This window comes from Helianthus annuus, chromosome 2, assembly GCF_002127325.2.
Source record: "Helianthus annuus cultivar XRQ/B chromosome 2, HanXRQr2.0-SUNRISE, whole genome shotgun sequence".
NCBI lineage: Eukaryota > Viridiplantae > Streptophyta > Magnoliopsida > Asterales > Asteraceae > Helianthus > Helianthus annuus.
Window position 1 is genome coordinate 173305935 of NC_035434.2, and position 20391 is coordinate 173326325.

The following is a 20391-nucleotide window of genomic DNA, read 5'->3' on the forward strand; positions in this document are numbered from 1 at the left end:
GGTTTCTTTTATTATAGTAGATAGATAATATAATAGGTTACAACCCCGTGTATTACACGGGTTAAATAAAATAAATATAGCTAATAATAAAGATTAAAATATTATAAAACGGTTTTCGTTATAAGATATTATTGATAATTTTAGTTAAAACTTAAAACTAAATAATAGAATTTGGAATGAAATAAGAGGGGAAATAAATCTTTGGCTCATTAAATTATAACATATGATGCAAAATAATAATAATAATAATAATAATATTTTATGCACTTTGGTATATAATTTGTAGAGACGCGTACATTTATCACACATCATGATAGCACTAGGCTATAAACCGGTTATCTTTTATGTAGTTTCATTTGTGTAACATCCTGATTAATTTTGCCACTTTAGTCCAAAAATCAAACATTTTGAATTTGAGTCCACGTAGTTTCAATTTTGTTGTCATTTGCATCCAAAAGCAAAATCTGGTTAAATTTTTTAGTTAACATTAACTTTTTTGTCTTTTACCTCCCTTTTAATGAAGGGCAAAATGGTCATATTTTTTTATTTTGTAATAATAAAACGTTAAAAGACCATTTTGCCCTTCATTAAAAGTGAGGCGACAAGGTGGGAGAAAGGTAGAGTTGGAGGCGACGACTATGGGAGGAAGGGAGGGGTGAGAGGCGACGAGGTGGTTTGAGAGAATGGAAGGAAAATTCTATGGTTTGAAGTGATACATCCACATCCGCTGGAATAAGAGGACGCACCGATGTTTTCAAAGGAAATGTCTTTTAAAAAACAAACAATCTGTAGAACAGTCTGCGTGTGGTTTGCGCGACGTAGACAAAAGAGGTCAGGAAGATCTTTTCAATAAAAACAAACACCACCTATGTGAAATTCTAAAACAACTTAGGCAGGACCGTCCCCGTGAACTCTAGGGCTCTCGCGTGCCCTGTAAGAGCTATAAAAATGGGCCCCCAAATAAAACTTATAGATGTATAATAAAATTTAAGAATATTACCTCGGTAAATAGACTAATATTAATGTGTGATGCTTGAAATAATCAAAATTAGAGCAGGGTTAAAGGTTTAATCATGTTTGAAATAATAAAAATCAAAATCACTTACTTCGCTATTCCTATGCGTTCTTTTTTCTTTCCGTCAAAACATATTTTTAAGTGGGTTTAGGGGCTGTTTGGTAGCCTCTTAATGGCTATTCAGATGCTACCTCTTAATGGTTTAAAACCTCTGAATGAATAAGAGGTAACTTCAAGTCTGAATGGTTAAGAGGTAACCTCTGAATGGTAAATCATCACATATGACGTTCTTCTACTTTATCATTGGTAAAATTCTTAATGGTTGCATTAAGAGATAACCTCTTAATGACCATTCAGAGGCGACGAGATGACGAGGTGAGAGAAAGGTAGAGTTGGAGGCGACGACTATGGGAGGAAGGGAGGGGTGAGAGGCAACGAGGTGGTTTGAGAGAATGGAAGGAAAATTCTATGGTTTGAAGTGATACATCCACATTCGCTGGAATAAGAGGACGCACCGATGTTTTTAAAGGAAATGTCTTTTAAAAAACAAACAGTCTGTAGAACACAATACCTGTGTGTGGTTTGCGCGACGTAGACAAAAGAGGTCAGGAAGATTTTTTCAATAAAAACAAACACCACCTATGTGAAATTCTAAAACAACTTAGGCAGGACCGTCCCCGTGAACTCAAGGGCTCTCGCGGGCCCTGTAAGAGCTATAAAAATGGGCCCCAAATAAAACTTATAGATGTATAATAAAATTTAAGAATATTACCTCGGTAAATAGACTAATACTAATGTGTGATGCTTGAAATAATCAAAATTAGAGCAGGGTTAAAGGTTTAATCTTGTTTGAAATAATAAAAATCAAAATCACTTACTTCGCTATTCCGATGCGTTTTTTTTTTCTTACCGTCAAAACATATTTTTAAGTGGGTTTATTTGTTTTAAACTTCATTTTGGGCCTGCTACCCATGGGCTTTATTAGTATACAGTTTTTTTTTTTTAGAAAAAATTACAATTTTTGTCAAAAAAAAAATCTTAATACCAATTATCAGGAGGTGTCATTTTTAACGAATTTTGACAAACTTTGCCCTTTACAAGGAATTTTGTTGCACGTTTTGTCCTTTAGGCTTAACTCAGTTATATTTTCTTGTTAAATCTTGTCGTCCAAGGGTATTTTAGTATTTTTACCCAATTATTTCAAGAGTCAACCCTAAAATATTTTGTTTTATTCTTTTAATAATATTAAATAATTGGATAAAAAGACTAAAATACCCTTAGGTGACAAGATTTAACAAGAAAATCTAACTGAGTTAAGCTTAAAGGACAAAACGTGCAACAAAATTTTTTGTAAATGGCAAAACTTGTCAAAATTCGTTAAAAAGAACACCGTCTGATAAGTAGTATTAAAATAAAGGACAAAACTTGTAATTTTTCCGTTTTTTAATTACGGGCCCTCCACATTTGTGGGCCTTGTTCCATTGCACAGTCTGCACAGGGTCTTCACCGGGCCTGATTAGGCGCGCAAGGGGGTAAAACAGTCACACTGCTTAAAACTTTTTCAGCGGGATCATATTATTATTTCCCGCCATCTAACAAAACCTTTTTCCCGCCATGCGACCACATACTTTGTAATCTTTCCCGCTGTATGTTACCATTATTTCAGTCATCTTCACACCCCTCTCTCTCTTCAACTCAGAAACAAAACCCTAGAAACCCTAACTCTGAACAAAACCAGAAGAATATCGAAGCGATGGAATCAAGCATCGGATCTAGAAAACGCAAACAACGGCCGTCGGAATCCGATCCTTTCAGCGGCATATTCACTCGCAGCCGTTCTCAGATCTACTTCCACCGTCATAGATCCGGTTACGCTCGACCTGATTCCAATCGGAGCCGTAATATTATCAAATCGCTAGCAAAACAGCAACAATTGGAAGCTTCAGTAGAAGTTTCAGTAGATCCGGTTACTAATCAAGTGTCGGTGAAGGATCTACGCGCCAGGAGAGTGTTTTCTCCTGCTACGGATGCTTCAAACGACGTCGTTAGCATCGGAGAAGTGGATCTGGAACCTGATTGTAAGAAGGATGATGTAAACCCTAGGGTTTTGGTGTCTGAAGCTGATTTGGGGGTTTTTGAACCTGTTGTTGTTGATTTGAAAGATAATAATGTTACGGAAGGTGAAGATGTTGTTGTTCAGATGACACCGGAAGAAAATAAGAGTGCTGAAGTGAAGAATGAGATGAGTTCTGCTGTGAATGAAGTTGCAGATATTAAAGGAGTTATGAATATGAATAAGAGTCAACAATTGGTATGAGACTGTTAACTATTACTTTTGCTTAATTAAGTTTGCATCACTTTTATGTTACATATATGTTATTTTTGTGTGAAATTTTTTATTGATTGTATTTTAGTTAATTGTTGTAGTATGAGTATGTGTTTAATTAGATATATATTTAGGTTGAATCTCAATGTTGATGTTTAGCTGATGCTAGGTTTGCTTTGCTGGGGTTTTAATTGGGTTTCGGGTTTTTTCGGATGGGAAAAACCTTTCTGATAACTTAACCTTTTAAAGCTAGGGTTGGTCAGGTCCGGGTTTAATCGGTGCGGCCTAATCTTTGTATCGTAGTGTCGTAAAGTTTGCTAGGCGCTAGTCGGGTACCAACTAGCGATTAATTGGGTTTGCTATTCAGAAGGGGGTAGCGGCGCAACCTGTTGCTTGTCTACCTGCTATTAGTCTGTAATCATCTCCGTTTTTGAATTTATGAATTATTGGGTATCAAAAGTCTAACCTTTATTCTAATTATTAAGCAATGTTCAAATGATAAAAAAATTGGGGTTTTAATGTGATTTTTTCCAATTATTAAGCATTATTATGATCAACTTGAATATACGTTAGATCTTGTATTAAAGTTGTGATCTATGGAACTAAATGATAGGTTACAAGTTTGCGTGGCCGAAGGAAGGTATTTAAGAGTCCAACTTCATTTAATTATAGAAGGTTGCTTCCTTATTTAATGGATTCAGGGAGTGATGGTAAACACACAACTCAATTCCATCTCATTACTTGTTTACGCATCAATCTTATTCGTTAGATCACTAGATTTTTTGTTAAAGTTTGCTAGTTTTAATTGCAGATTCTTCCAGTTTTGAGATAATTGAGGCAACACTGCCCAAAAGTTTGAAGTCAAGTAATCCAGTTTCCAATACGGTTGTGCTTAAAGATGAAGACATTGTTCCACTATCCAATTCTAGCAAATTGGCAGATGGTTTGATGAATAACGCTAAAAGCGGTGAACAACAATTATCGAACGGTGCGAATGCTGGTTTAGTTAGCACTGTTGAGAGTTCAGATGTGGTGCAGAAAACTCAAGAAGATGTTGCAAATGACACATTAAAGTGTGAGCAGATGACACCACCATCTGATTCAATTACTTATAATAAATCCAAGGCCGATGACGTCTCATCGGGTGTGCTTGTAAAGCCAACATCTACGCGGGTAATGTTCAGTCTCCAATGTTTATACCTGGTTGATAATTTTTAACCCTAGGGGTGCAAAAATGATTCTAGCTTTGTTTCTAAAGCTCGTAATTTACATTAATTATAATAATTATTTTATATATAGTTTAGCTATTTTTTCATAAATTTATAAATATTAATTGTTATTATTTAAATATAAATTTAATATATTAATAAAAAACATATTAACAATAGGCTTAGTTTAGGCTCACAAACCGGCTTGAGTTTGATAAGCAATTCTTGGGCTCAGGTTTGTTTACTAAACGAGCTTGTTTAGGGCTCGGGCTTGACCTTGTTTAAGCCCGGTCCGTTTCGATTTTTTTTTGTTTGGACTCTTATTTAACCCTATGTGTCATGTTTTTTAATAAAATTTTGATTTGGATGTCAAATCCGCTTTATTTTGTGTGCGTTTTGACGGCTAATATTTTCTATATACCGGCTGTTGTTTATTATATAGGCACTTAAGTCGTGTTCAAGACAGAAACTACTGCAAACTCCGACTTCCTTTAGTCATAGAAGATTGCTTCCATTTCTGATGAGTGTTGCTGAAGATTATTCATGTAAATATTTTATTCACTCAATTAAGAACTATGTGTTATTTTAGGTTTTTTTTTTCTAATTTTTTGTTTGTGTTTTTTGATAGGTCCGTTAAACGACAACAAATCGTTAAACCTTGAGAACGCTATAAAGCAAAATCAACAGCCACCAACACAACCGTTGCATAAAAATGAGAAATTAACTACCACAGATGAGGCGTCAAATTCTCCTACGTCTACACTGACCCCAGTGGATATATCAACCGATATAACAAAGCCAGTTACTTTAGTTTCAAATGACAATATTTCGGATGCTAATACGCCAAATAAAGCGAGGAGTGGATCCGTCTCACAGTTGGAGGTAAATTTGCAAGTTGACGCTGTTAAAACCGACAGTTGTATAAAAACGGAACAGTCACCACCTAAAGTTAATTTGAAACTCGTCGAAGAACCAACTTTTAACCCTGCACCGCTGTGCATTAGAGCAACTTCCGAAGCCGCACCGTTGTGTGTTGAACCAACTTCTAACGCTGCACCGTCGTGCATTGAAGCGACTTCTAAAGCGGCACCACTATGCATTGAACAGAGTGACAGAGAAGACCATCTGAAAATAGTCAAAGAAAGTCCAACTTCTAATACCTCACCACTATGCATTGAGCAAAGTTACGGTAAAGTCAAAGAAAGTCCACAACAATATCTGCTGCAGGTTCCCGAAACTCAAGGAGAAATTATTAGAAGTGGAATTTTGAAGAGAAATCCGAGAGGGTGCAGAGGGATCTGCAACTGTTTGAATTGCACATCTTTTCGTCTACATGCCGAAAGATCGTTCGAGTTTTCAAAAAATCAGATGCATGATGCTGAGGAAGTTGCATTGGAGCTGATAAACGATTTGTCATATCTTCGGAACATTCTAGAAACAACTTCTACTCTTGATGCTGATAAAGAAAAACTGGTATTACATCCTCATTCCATCGTTTATTGCTTTTCTAAGAATTTTACCGTTTTAACATCGGGTTGGTTACTTGGTTTACAATTTACACTGTTTTTGATGTGTACTTCAGGTGAAAGATGCGTGTGCAAAAGCTTTGTATAAAGAACAAGAAGCCAGAGCCCGTTTGGCACAAATGAACGAGGATCTAAGTTTTCACTGCAGAAGCATGGTATTATTATCTTCTTATTAACACGGCATAACAAAAACGGGTCAACTTGGTACATAGTCAAACGGGTCGGGTTGGATATCATTATCTTTTTATTAACATGACATAACAAAAACGGGTCAACTTGGTACATGGTCAAACGGGTCGGGTTGGATATCATTATCTTCTTATTAACATGACATAACAAAAACGGGTCAACTTGGTACATGGTCAAACGGGTCGGGTTGGATATCATTATCTTCTAATTAACATGACATAACAAAAATGGGTCAACTTGGTACATGGTAAAACGGGTCGGGTTGGTTATCATTATCTTCTTATTAACATGACATAACAAAAACGGGTCAACTTGGTACATGGTCAAACGGGTCGGGTTGGATATCATTATCTTCTTATTAACATGACATAACAAAAATGGGTCAACTTGGTACATGGTAAAACGGGTCGGGTTGGATATCATTATCTTCTTATTAACACGACATAACAAAAACGGGTCAACTTGGTACATGGTCAAACGGGTCGGGTTGGATATCATTATCTTCTTATTAACATGACATAACAAAAATGGGTCAATTTGGTACATGGTCAAACGGGTCGGGTTGGATTTAAAGTATTTCTAGAAAAAGTTTAACAAGTACATTGGTTTTTATGATGTAACAGAATTTGTTGCGGCCGAAGGTGACATTCGCCAACAAGATTGAAGAAAAATTCATTTCAAAAAATCAGAATTATGGAAAGAAGAGTGTGTAGTTGTCTTGATTAATATTTTGATACAATGTAGATTTTTTTGAGATGGGTTTTATATTCATGAGACTTGTGTTTTACATGTATGAGATGGGATATACAAAAGGCAATGAATTATTTCAAGTTAGTATTGGATTTATATTAGTCACTCGAAACTAGGGATGAGCAAATCCCAATCCCGTCCCGATCCCGAATTTTGCTAAAACTGGGTATCGATACCGATACTGAATTATGTTGGTACCGTATGGTATCGGTACGGTAGTGGTATTTGAAGGTAAAACTCAGTATTTTACCGGTACTGATACCAAAAATGCCAAAAAGTGGATATCGTTTCCGGTATCAGGACGGGATCGGGATTTGATACCAAATGCTCATCCCTATTAACTAAACAAGTATCAAGTATGCAACCTGTCAAAATTTAAAATGCATCAACAACCTTTATACACTTTTATTAAATCTCCTTTGTTCAACAATATCAAATGAACATGTGCATGTATGTATAGTGTCTTTGAGAGGGCATCTGTGTGGTTAAGTGGTGTGCTTCACAAGGAGTTGGGAATTTAAATCCTTTAGGCTGGATTGTGTGGGCTAGCGTCCCCTTGGCGCCAAAAAGAGTCGCTATGGAAGTATGGAGTGGTCTGCTAAGCCCTTAGCTGGCGTGAGAATGAAAAAAAGGGAGGCCCACCTTGCTTGCCGCATATATAAAGCGCCCTGCTAACTTGTCGCATATGTGGTGCTAGGTGGCATTATGAAGCCCCTAGAGGCTTTATTCCACACCATATAGCCTTAGTGTGTAGATTTGATGTATTTATTCTTGAAAATCTAAGAGAAATTAAAAAAGTATTTATGCCATTTTTCAATTTTCTACTTAATATTGGTTATGTATTGAACGCGTAAACCAACAAAGCAAGCTTATAAGGGTGTAGGGTGTGGTTAGACACTTTGAATAGGTAAACTCTCAAATTACCCAATCAAACAGTGTCACGTCATTTTACCTATTTTGTTTACCTATTGCTCAAAAACGTTGGCGGTGGTTAGACACTTTGGAATAGGTAAACTATTAAAAAAATGTGTGATTGGTTGAGAAGACATGGACCCCACCACATACCCCTCTCTCTCTCTCTCTCTCCCCCCTTCCTCCCTCTCCCCGATTCGGTGAAGGTTCACCGCACGAAACCCACTTTGATCGGTAAACTTATGCTGGCATTGGTTTTCCACTTTGGTAAACCAAGTTTACCGCGTTTCACCGATGCCACACCGTACCCCCTAATCAAAGTTGGACACATATTTATCTCTAAAAGATCTATCAACTTTTGGCCCTAGATGACACTTAAGAATTAAGATCTTGTGCATCATGACTTGTAGCATATTCAGTTCAACATCAAAAAGTAAAATGGAAACTTCATTTCAAATACAAAGTACATAACTCAAAGTTTTATGTCAAATAGCTTTATTAGTATTACTTTTGCAGTGACCATATTTATGGTTTATACCCAAATATCTGAGGTGCAGTCACCACCTGGATATCTCATTTCATGAGCCAAACAAGGTCCATCAGGTTCAGCTCCAAAGTCAACATAGAAATTAGGGTTAATAGAAAGTCCACCCTCTTCAACATTGACATCAATTTGTAACATGTGAGATCCTTTTTCCACAACTTCCGGATAAAACTGCTTGTCCCATTTGCTAAATAACGAGTTTGTAACATACAAACGTTTCCCGTCTAAGCTCAGTTGAATCATCTGCGGGCCCCCTATCAATCGGTGTCCCTAAATGAAACAATCATGAAACCGATTAATGATGTTTTGATAAACAAATAATGTTTCTAGTTATTTGATTAGGGGTCAAATAATCAATATAACACTAACTACAACAAAAATAAATGTCGTCAGGGTAACTACAAAATTACCTAATTACCCTTTTTAAACATGACCCAAAAGTGATTACATGAATAATCACTTTTGACGATGTTGACTTTTTACGCGAAGTTCGATTTATATTACATTACATAAAGAAAATTTTCAACTTTTTAACATTATATGCAAGTAACCTTCTGTAACATGTAAAGTTGCCAATTTGGTGAAGTGGTACCTGTTTTTTTAATGACGTTGGCATGACGTCACCATTAAATGTGCTACAAAATGTTACTTTTGGTAAAAAAAAAAAGAGTTAAATATCATTTTAGTCCCTGTGGTTTGGGTCATTTTGCCAGTTTAGTCCAAAGGTTTCATTTTTAACCTGTGGGTTCAAAAAGGTTTCACAGTTGCCATTTTAGTCCATTGGGTTAACTTCATCCATTTTTTCTGTTAACGAGAAGGCCAATTCGGTCATTTTATATGGCCGAAATGCCCTTTTAGTTAACAGAACTACATTCAAAATGACCAAATTGGCCTTCCCGTTAACAAAAAAAATAGATGAAGTTAACCAAGTGGACTAAAATGGCAAGTGTGAAACCTTTTTGGACCCACAGGTTAAAAATGAAACCTTTGGACTAAACTGGCAAAATGACCCAAACCACAGGGACTAAAATAGCATTTAACTCAAAAAAAAAAAAAAAATACACCTATTCTTTTTTGTTACAAAAGGCGAAAACACGTACCTTGACTTGTGGAACGTCAACTTGATAAGTAGTACCATCGTCGTTCTCAGCAACTACCGGGCTTCCTTTCTGAAACAGCCCGCCGACCCAAACTTGGCCCACCAAAACAGGACTTGTAGGGTCCACAATATTATACTGTCTAATATCCCCATGTAACCAGTTCACAAAGTATAGAAACCGATCATCAAGAGATATTAGGAAATCCGTAATAAGCCCGGGCATTTCTGGTAGGATCCAGTTTTGGACCTTTACAGGTTTCACTTTCATCGCCACCTGAGTCGCCAAATTTAGACGGCTTATTAATTATCAGACATTTTATGATTTAACCAAAGAAATGAAATAAAAGATAATATTTGCACGGTTGCACCTCATGGCTCCATGATCCGTCTGAGTTCTTGAAGAACCGAACCATGTTGCTACTCAATGCACATCCAACAAACCCTGTAGCTTTAGTCGGGTCATGCAAAAACCTTATCTGTGAATAACAGAATAAATGTGTATTCATGAATATTGGTATTTTATTAAATAGGAATAGGAATGTAATTTGGTAGCCATAATAACAACATTGTCACAAGGGTTAACTGCATAAAACGTAACGGTTTTGATCCAGTTATTATTTCAGATGTCAATTTTTTTTGTCCTGAAAAAAAGTAAAAAAACGAATAAATGTTCAGTTTTTTTTTTTTTTTTTTTTTTTTACAGAAAGTTTTTTACAGAACGATCAATCTTTCAAAATATTTGTCGGTAACTTTGACCATGCTGATTTTTTTTTAATGAAATGCCATTTTCGTCCCTGAGGTTTGGCGACTTTCGTCGAAAGGTTTGTTTTTCCGCATCTGGATCCATAAGGTTTGAAATCTTGCCATTTTCATCCTACTTGTTAACTCGATTCATTTCTTAACGTTAAGTCAGGGGTATTTTCGTCTTTTTAGACTTTTTTTTGTGATGGTTAAAGGGTTTGCGTGGGGAGAAAGTCAACAGAGGTGCTAAAATAAAGGAAATGCCCCTCATTTAACGGAGAAAATTGATGGAGTTAACGAGTTGAAAAACAAACCTTTGGACAAACGTCGCAAAAGTGGCCAAACCTCAAGGACGAAAATGACATTTTACTCTTTTTTTTTTCCGAGTAAATATAAAACTTTTATAGAGAACTATCAATCTTTCATTTTAGCCTTTTCTGAAAACTGGTTTTCGCGACTTCACGTCACGATAATTACTTAAAAAAAACACCATGATTAGGGGTGTAAACAAGCCCAGAGGCTCGAGAGCTACTCGTGATCGGCTCGGTTAAAAGCTCGAACGAGTCGAGCCTTAACGAGCCCGAGCTCGAGCCTGAAATAGAGCTCGTTTAGTTATCGAGCCCGAGCTCGAGCCTGAAATACAAAGCTCGTTTAGGCTCGCGAGCCCAAACGAGCCTAAACAAAATTTTAGTTTTTTATATATAATATAATAATGATGATGGTAACATTGGTGCGCCGAGCTCGAGCCGAGCTTTGGCTCGCTTAATCGCTCTTGAAACGAGCTCGAGCCGAGCTTTTAGCTCATTTGAGGTTGTTCTCGAAATAGCTCGAGCCGAGTCGAGCCGAGCTCGAGCTTTGGGTTTTACTCGCGAGCCGAGCTCGAGCTCAGAGAAGTAGGCTCGAACCGAGCCGAGCTTGAGCTCGAGCTTCATAAAAACATAACGAGCCGAGCTCGAGCCTAATCGGGCTCGGCTCGGCTCGTTTACACTCCTAACCATGATGCATCATTTTGGGATTTCTTCAAGCACTCACCTCTAATGGCAGGAGTCCATCAGGTCCCAAATCAATTGTTTGTTTTATTTCACCCTCTGGCCAGCTGTATACGTGCAAATGACGGCCATATAAACCGTCTGCAACATGTTGAAGATTGAATCCTTGCGTAAAAGCAGACGGGGCACCCCATGATGTACTAATCATGGTTTTATGTCGAGGTTGGTACCAATAATCATAACCAAACAATGGACTATGCCCAGGCTTCTCCCACCTAAATTATAAGAATATCAAAATTCGCATGAAATTCGCATGTTTGGGTTTAGCCTAAACGGGCTGGGGCCATTTTCGTGACGAACCCGTGAACACTTGTGTTGAGACTTGAGAGTCATCCTGGGGGGTTCGTGGGTTGACCCGTTTAACCTGTTTAATTTTATACTTGTTTTTTTCTAAAAGTTTTCTATGTCATATGCCTAGCAGTGGTGAAGCTTGAGATTTCCGACCGGAGGGTTGAAAACGTATATACCAAAATTTTCTATAAAACCAGGGGGTAAAAAACGTATATACCCAAAAAAAATTTTAAATGAAAACTACATACTCTCCACTACTGAGCGAAAAGTTCGGGGGGTCGGCCGCCCCCTCCCGCCCCCATAAAGCTACGCCCCTGCCTGAACGGATTGGGTAGTTAGACTAAAAGAAAAAAATATCAGATTTTAAAGTTTACAATAGAGTAAATTATATTTTTGGCCCCTGTGGTTATATGACTTTTACTATATTAGCCCAAAATAAGAATTTTTAACATATCTGCCCCTATGGTCTCTATAACTAACCATTTTGGCCCCTAAGTCTAACCATTTTGGCCCCCATGGTCTCTATAACTAACCATTTTGGCCCCCATGATCTCTAGACTTAGGGGCCAAAATGGTTAGTTATAGAGACCATGGGGGCAGATATGTTAAAAATTTTTATTTTGGGCTAATATAGTAAAAGCGATATAACCACAGGGGCCAAAAACGTAATTTACTCTTTACAATAATTATTTTAGATACATTCATATTAAAATGGTAAATTTGTAACTTTATAGTTTAGAGTATTAATGTGCAGAAAAATAAAATAAATTTTTGGGTTAAACGGGCCACGAAAATTCGTGTCGTGTTCAGGTTCATGTGTCTTGAGTAGTCTTGACACAATTTCTGGATTCATGTCAGGTTCGACCCACCAACTCGCGTACACTAGCCATTTATCACCCGTAATAGTGTAAAATACTTTTTTTGACCCATTACCCAACCATGGGCGGACCTACATTAAGTCCAGGGTGGGCGGGCGCACCCCTTGAAAAAACAAATTTAGTGTATTTTTTAGGCAAAAAACTTGACCGCACCCCCTGAAAATATGCTTGAACCACTCATCCGCACCCCCAACAAATAATTTCTGGGTCCGCCACTGTACCCAACCCGCATGACATGACTACCTCATTTCGCCACTTCTAAACATGCAAATTTAAATCATATTATACCTTCCTTTCACATTGAAATCTGAGTCGAGAAGAAGAAAACCGTTCCCTTCGGCCTTCCCTTCTTTGTCTCCGAGGCAGGAGACCATTATGTCACCAGAAGCAAGACAATGAGCGGTGTGGGGATACGCGAGCCCGGTTTTGCTCGCGATGTCAGCGGGCTCAACCGCCTTATGAAAGGTGGGGGCCCGCGGATCCTTTTGTGTGTCAACAGCGTATATTCTACCCGACCTGAAAATATGAAACACAAACAAAGGTTTAAGAACTTATGAGGCTAAATGCTAAAACTAGTCTGTTGACCATTAAAAGTCAACTGTTTTCGTGTTGGCGGTTAACGAATAACGATACGTACACAAGAGCCGGGAGAACGAGGAAACGACGCGAGGCAGATGAATCGCCGTAACATGAACTGCAGGCATTCCAACCGGAATGATGCAACTCATCGCCTACATTAGGCATTGGCAGCCTGTGGATGACTTGTGAATATGTTTTCGAGGCGGGGTCCACGTCGACTGTTCCTAGGAAATCTGGTTTGTCCTTTCCTGTTCCTAAAATTTACCAAAAACACAAAGAAATGTTTTCTTAATTTACAGAAGAAATCACTAACTTCTATCTGTATGTAACATGTTATGATACACTCCGCATAAACACGTAAATTACTCAAAGAGTTAATTACGTTTTTCGTCCCTGTGGTTTGTCAAAAATCACCATTTCAGTCTATTAGTTTAAAAATTGCCAAAACAGTTCTTGTGATTTCACTTTCGTAACTATTACAGTCCACCTCCGTTAACTCCATCCATTTATTCTGTTAAGTGTTGGTGAAATGACCAAACCACAAGGACGAAAAACGGGATTAACTCTTACTCAAATCAAAGATTAATACGTTTTAATAATAAGGTTATTTTAATATTGCTAAAATTGTAGAAAAAACGTTGAAACACCGGATGAGATGATTAAATTTTGGTCCGATAGTTGAGACAACCCGACTATGGCCGATTGCCACATGACTTGGCTCATTAAACCTAATGTCAATGGGCTAACTTCTAAATCATAAAAATTGTTTTGTAAAAAGGGTCTGTCTTGGAGTCGGTATGAGTATACTAGTCTTTTTTTTTTAAATTAACATAAATATATCAGATTAAAAAAAAAACACGTGCCCCTCAAAATCACAGGCCCTGTACTGTACGGTGGTCCTCCCCGCACACCCTCATCACCGTCAGTGGACTTAAATCACTATCCTCTATTTCCAAATTACCAACATAATTCACATAATAATTATACATAGAATTAACTTAATCAGGTAGCAATATTCAATACACGCATCTTCATCAAACTTAAAACCAACTTAATCTAGGTCGGGCCCGGGCCATTGCAGGGTCGGTGATCTTTCAGAGCTCACTCTCCCGGGCCCAAAACTTTTAATTCTTTTTATATATTTTTTATATACAGATTTTTAAAACAAAAGCCCATAATTAAATTTAAAACCCTACAAAAAAATAGTAAAGATTAGCCTATATAGTTTTGGCCAATTTCGGGCCAATTTATCGTCCTATTACTGATTTTTTTTTTTTATATATAAATTCATATTAAGGACCCATTTTTCAACTCGATCTCACATACCCACAAGTAGGGGTGCAAACGAGCCGAGCGGCTCGCGAGCTACTCGAGATCGGCTCGAGAAAAAGCTCGAAACGAGCCGAGCCTTATCGAGCCCGAGCCGAGCTTGAGCCTCAAAACAAAGCTCGTTTGTTTGTCGAGCCCGAGCTCGAGCCTCGCATGTGAAGCTCGTTAGGCTCGTCGAGCCTTAGTGTAAACAAACCGGGTCGAGCCGAGCTTATTTAAACTTGTTTACAAGCCGAAAATAAGCTTATTTAGTAAACGAGCCCGAGCCCGAGCTTCACTTATCGAGCTCGCGAGCCTAAAAAGTCTATTATTTATATTATTTTTATTTAATATACTAATTAATAGCTAATAAACGAGCCGAGCCCGAGCCGAGCTCGAGCTTGAGAAAATACAAACGAGCCAAGCTCGAGCTTTGAAAACGAAACTCGAATCGAGCCGAGCTCGGGCTCGGCTCGGCTCGTTTGCACCCCTACCCACAAGGACCCCCGAATTCAGAGACCGCCTAAGTTAATCAAGTAGCAAAGTCCGGATTCAAGTCTAATTAAAAACAAATTCCAAACCAAAATCAACTTAAACAGGCGGAACCAAAGAGGGGTCAAGAGCAGACGCAACCCCCCCCCCCCCAATGTTTTGGCTAGAACTGTAAAATTTCGGATTTTCGTCCGAAAATTGCCTAAATATTTATTCAATATATAAATTGGGTCCCTGACTTTCCGCCTCTGAAACTTTTGGTCAAACTCCGTCACGAGTTTTGTATATATAAAAATCTAGATTTTTCTAGAAAAACATGTTTCGGACCCTTTAGTTGTAGTCGATAGACAAAAAAGCCTTGTGATCTTAAGATGACACTTTGATAAAAAGTTGTAGTTCCGCCACCACTGGATTAGTTAATCATAAGATAGAAAAATATATGATGAAATTATATAATATACCTGTGTAGACACATGTGACGTAGATAAGAGACTCTTTGGGGCCAGCCATGGCGTCAACCGGTGTGGCATAACCAGGGCCCTTCTTGCAGCAACTGTGGTTAGCCTCTCGAGCCATCTTGTTGATTGTGGTCTGTAATCAGTTGCAGTAGATGAATGATATATAGACATAGAAGGAACTGATGAGAGGTGAGGTGACAGGTACATATTTGTTACTTGCACGTGATTGTGACTGCTTTTCCAGGTATCTTCCAATTCGGTTTGTCATAAGTTTGTTTCACCTCCTTATATTTCATCTGATTTGCATTATTTTCCCTCAACAACACACAAATTTAAGAGTAAACTGCCATTTTGGTCCCTGAGGTTTGGTCACTTTTGACACTTTAGTCCAAAACTGAAACCTTTTGCATCTATGTCCCTGTGGTTTCAGTTTTATTGTCATTTTGATCCAAAAGTGAAATCAGGGCATATTTGTCTTATAAAGTCCTGCTATTTTGTCTGTTTCCTCTGCTGCTTTTATATGGGGATTATTTAATTTAATTATTTTAATTAATAATATGTTATAATAAAAATTAAAATGACCATTTTGCCCCTGAGGAAAAGGACAAAATAACAGGAGTTTATACGAAAAAATATGACCTAATTTCACTTTTAGACCAAAATGACAATAAAACTGAAACCACAGGGACTCAGATGCAAAAGGTTTGAGTTTTGGACTAAAGTGGCAAAAGTAACCAAACCTCAGGGACCAAAATGGCAGTTTACTCCAAATTTAATGCTAGTACTTTTTTTTGAACGGCAAATTTGGATCATCGACGGACCACTGGAGTATCATCGTGTCACCAGCAGATCCACCTGATCATATCTATCTCCACTAAGCAATAATAGCTATACACCAATTCGGAAGGAAACCCTATAAATCAGAGAAAAACCCCTTGTGGGAATCGAACTTAAGACCTAATGGTCCCTAAGATTTATCCTACCCCCAAGATGTCACTATTAGTACTACTCTATATGTGTTAGGATAATGATACTAACTAAAAGGCCTTGTATATTATATAATTAGGTTATAGTCTCATGTATTACATGTGTTGACTTAGGGATGAGTTTGGTACCGATATTGGTATGGGGATGGTACCGGTATTTGTATGTAAAATCGGTAAAATACCGGTACCGTACCGAATCGAAAATATCGGTACATAATACGCCAAAAAGCAAGTATTGAAAAATTTCGGTACGGGGAATTCGGTACCAATATCAAGTACCAAACACTCATCCTTATGTTGAATAATGAGAACTGCTTGTTTGCATAACACAATAAAAAGTGAAAAATGTTACTACTTGTATATATTCATTTATTTATATAATTTACATGAGTTTTTAAAAAAGATATTCATAAAAATCTGTTTTTAGTAAAGTCTAATTCAAAATGTTGTTGTTGTTGTTGTTGTTGTTGTTGTAACCAAAAGTATTAGCCACTTAAAAACATATGTTGTATCATATTGTAAGTTGTTATGTATGTAACTAAAAGAATAGTTAACTTGTAAACAAAATTATAAATACATTAATTATATGGAATGTTTCATGGTGATATAATCCTGTTCTCATTTTCACTTTAAGTTAAAGAGTTAAACTGAAAGGGTTAAAGTTGGATTAAGCCAAAAGTAGAGGGGTTAAAATACTTGAATCAAGAAATGGTTATTTATGTATGGGGTCGGACTCGTGGGTAAAATACAAATATTTATAGTCCCGAATTCTATGATGAACTTGACTTAAATTTTATAATGAACGGCTGTGATCAAGGGCATGTGTATAAAAGTTTTTTATTTTTTTATTTTTTTATAATTAAAAAGATTACGGTCGTGATTCTAGTTATCCTAGTGATGATCCCCAGGTTCGACTGGACGGTCGTGATTATAGTGATCCAAGTCAACCCCATATTCTAAAAGATTTTTTTATAAATTATAAGACCGGAGGGTATAGGGGCTGTCTCCATGCCCATCCTCCCGTTGCCGCCCCAAACTCTCCACCCCCCAGCCCCGTCGCCGCCCCAGCCCCGTTAACTTTGTCCTCCGCAAGCCGATTTCGACGGACCTCCTTCCTCTCTCCTCACACACACACATCTATATATACATACATGCATATATATAAAGGGGTTCATCCCCCACCCCCTAGGTCCATCCCTTTCAAGTCTCTTTTACGTGGCGGTGACGTGACGGCCCATCCCCTTGGGGATGAGGCTCTCCATACCCACCAGCCTAACTAGGTTTGAACCCCGTATATTACACAGGTTGTACAAATGTAATTTTATATAATAAATAATAAAATATATATATATATATATATATATATATATATATATATATATATATATATATATATCTTTAAAAAAAACTCGTATATTACACGTGTTGAATAAAATATTACCCTCCCCACCCACCCACTCACTATCTTCTCCAGTTAATTTTTCTATAAAACCACCATAGTTCCTCCATAGCATCCACCTTCACCGCCTGCCACCACCATCTTCCCCACCTCTCCGGCGCCGCCCCCGTCTCCGCCAACGAACACCTCCGGCCGCCGACCCCTTCTAATTTCATTGTTTATACGCATTCAGTGATCAATTACATCGGCCTAATAGTGCATACTCAACGACAAAAATTAATGAACTTATCACAGATCCAGAGCAAATAAGTGTTTAAACTACTGCAATTCTCATTAATCAGTACAGGAAAGCAGTCATAATATGTAACTGCATTACACTCAAATAAGTCTACAAGAAAGTCAACCACAATTCAAACACAGATCTCTAACTGATCTATCCAAAATCATAAATCGGTTATCATCGAATTCCACATGAAGCTTCAGATCGCTAATGTTCGTCGGCGAAGAAGGGGGTGGCGACCAGAGGTGTTCGGAGATGTGAGTCTCGCCAGTCATTTTTTGGCAGACAGAGCTCCGGTGCGTACATTAGAGCTGCGTGTGACAGTGATTCGCATCGGAGATGCGTGACGATCCACCGGATTTGTATCTTTCCGACGACATGATCGGAATATTGGTGAATTGATGGATGAATTTGAGGATTTATAACAAACTGGTGAAAATTTGGGGATTTTGGGTTGTCAATTTCAATCTGGCAAACCTATTGTGATTGAAGATATTAGTGGATTTTGGTTTATTTATTTTTATTAAGAGTGAGGGTATTTCGGTCATTTCATACAAGTTTAACTGAACAAACTAACCTCCATCAACTGTAAGTGAGCTAACCATAGGAAGCAAATATGCTATTTTGAAAAGGTGGGGACTAAAGGTGAAAAACTTACAAACCACAGGGACTATCCGAGCAATTAACTCTACCTTTTATTTGAAAAGGGTATTGATGACGGGGATCTCCCAGTGGGCTCCCACGTTTGAACTTAATGCTTTGGACCGAGTGTTGTCCCAAGCCCATTGCAACTTCTCTACTATTTGGCTTTTGGGAAAGAGGACTCGGTCAAAGGAGCTTACCTTCCCACCTATGACCAAGGCATCAAATCACTATTCCGGAAGAGCAACGTGCGATATGATCACTCGTCTACATTAAATGCTCTGAAGGGCGTTGATGACGTTTTCAACCCAAGCTTGTAAAAGATGAGTTGTTTGCTTGTGGAGAAGAGCATACATTAATTAGATAGATCTCAAGAGATCTTGCAGAGAGAACAATGTTCTAAAGATACCCGGACATTCCTGTTGTCCAGGAAAGGACCCAATGGTTATTGACCGGAGAGACATCACCTCGGGTAAAAAGTTACTTTTATATAAGTAGGAAAGATGATCACAAGAAGGTGAGTAATAAAAAAAAAAAATACTCCGACCACTTTATTACTCTCATTTACTACAACTTTGATCCAAGGCACGAGACTTATTCTCACACCGGAGGTTAGTCATGGATTCCCCTTCTAGGCTCTTCGTGACGACGCTAACCTGTTCTTTTTTGTAGGTTAATTCTGGTAAATGACGAACATTGGTAGATCTCCGGTAACAGACTCGTCGTCTGTTATTTTCTGCGATTCGACATGTATAGATGTGGTTGTGAGATCCTATCCTCAATTTCGATTTAATTTAAAAGTTGTTAAAACTAAAAGGTTTAAAGTTGGATTAAGCCGAAAGTAGAGGAGTTAAAATACCTTTTTTTTAACAGTAAATTATTTCTCCCTTAATAATACACCTAATCAGGTTCGAATCTGGGTTTCATCAAAGTAAGTGGCAGGAGTTAAAATACTTGAATCAAGAAATGGTTATGTATGGTGCCATATTCGTGGGTAAAATACAAATATTATAGAACAAAAAGTCTATTGATGAGCTCGACTTTTATGGTTATGTATGGTGCCGTATTCGTGGGTAAAATACAAATATTATGGAACAAAAAGACTATTGATGAGCTTGACTTTTATAACGAATGGATATGATCGAGGACATGTGTGGCACTTGTTGTGATGTTGTCAATTACAAGCGAGGGTGATCTAGCTTACATGAACGGGTAGCACACGTCACTCTCTAACTTTATCGACAAAGTGTAATATTAGTGTAAAAAGAAAATTTTCTTTATCGTTTTATGTATTGAGATATCCTCTAAGCAAACGTTATAATACCTCTAAGACCAAAAAAAAATTACGCTTCCTCCTAAACTTTTTTTTATAGATCCGCCATAGAAGTTATATATAAATTAATTTTTTTAACTTTAGCAGATTAACTTATTTTAATGATTATAGCAAAGTTCTTCATTTTTTGTTTTTACTTTAGTTGATTAACTTGTTTTAATGGTTAAAGCAGTTAGCTCTATCATTTTATTATGTTTTGTGAGATTTCAATATGAGCAAAATCATTTTTTTTTTGAACGACGATTTTAATTAAAACAAGCCAAAACTAGCCTCCTAACAAGATTCTAGCAGGGTGCGGCAGCAACAAATAGCGAACATTACAAATTGAAAACTCAGAAGCTTGATATCCTCTATGATTCTAATTTCTATCCACTTTGATTGGCTTG

General features: G+C 37.5%; 2 protein-coding genes across 2 annotated transcripts; one reads left to right on the forward strand and one right to left on the reverse strand.

Annotated features, from left to right (window-relative positions):
- The first annotated feature begins 2654 nt into the window (after positions 1-2654).
- On the forward strand, positions 2655-7098 carry LOC110927274. Its single transcript, XM_022170933.2, has 7 exons — positions 2655-3326; positions 3955-4051; positions 4153-4514; positions 4992-5094; positions 5178-6022; positions 6132-6230; positions 6888-7098. Exons 1-7 carry the CDS (start codon positions 2664-2666, stop codon positions 6975-6977), a joined length of 2259 nt encoding a protein of 752 aa, XP_022026625.1. The 5' UTR covers positions 2655-2663; the 3' UTR covers positions 6978-7098.
- Positions 7099-8340: 1242 nt separating this feature from the next.
- Positions 8341-15541, reverse strand: LOC110927275 (selenium-binding protein 1). Its single transcript, XM_022170934.2, has 7 exons — positions 15369-15541; positions 13166-13361; positions 12817-13044; positions 11343-11574; positions 9938-10045; positions 9571-9843; positions 8341-8740 (listed from the first exon to the last, which is right to left on the reverse strand). Exons 1-7 carry the CDS (start codon positions 15481-15483, stop codon positions 8459-8461), a joined length of 1434 nt encoding a protein of 477 aa, XP_022026626.1. The 5' UTR covers positions 15484-15541; the 3' UTR covers positions 8341-8458.
- Positions 15542-20391: the final 4850 nt, after the last annotated feature.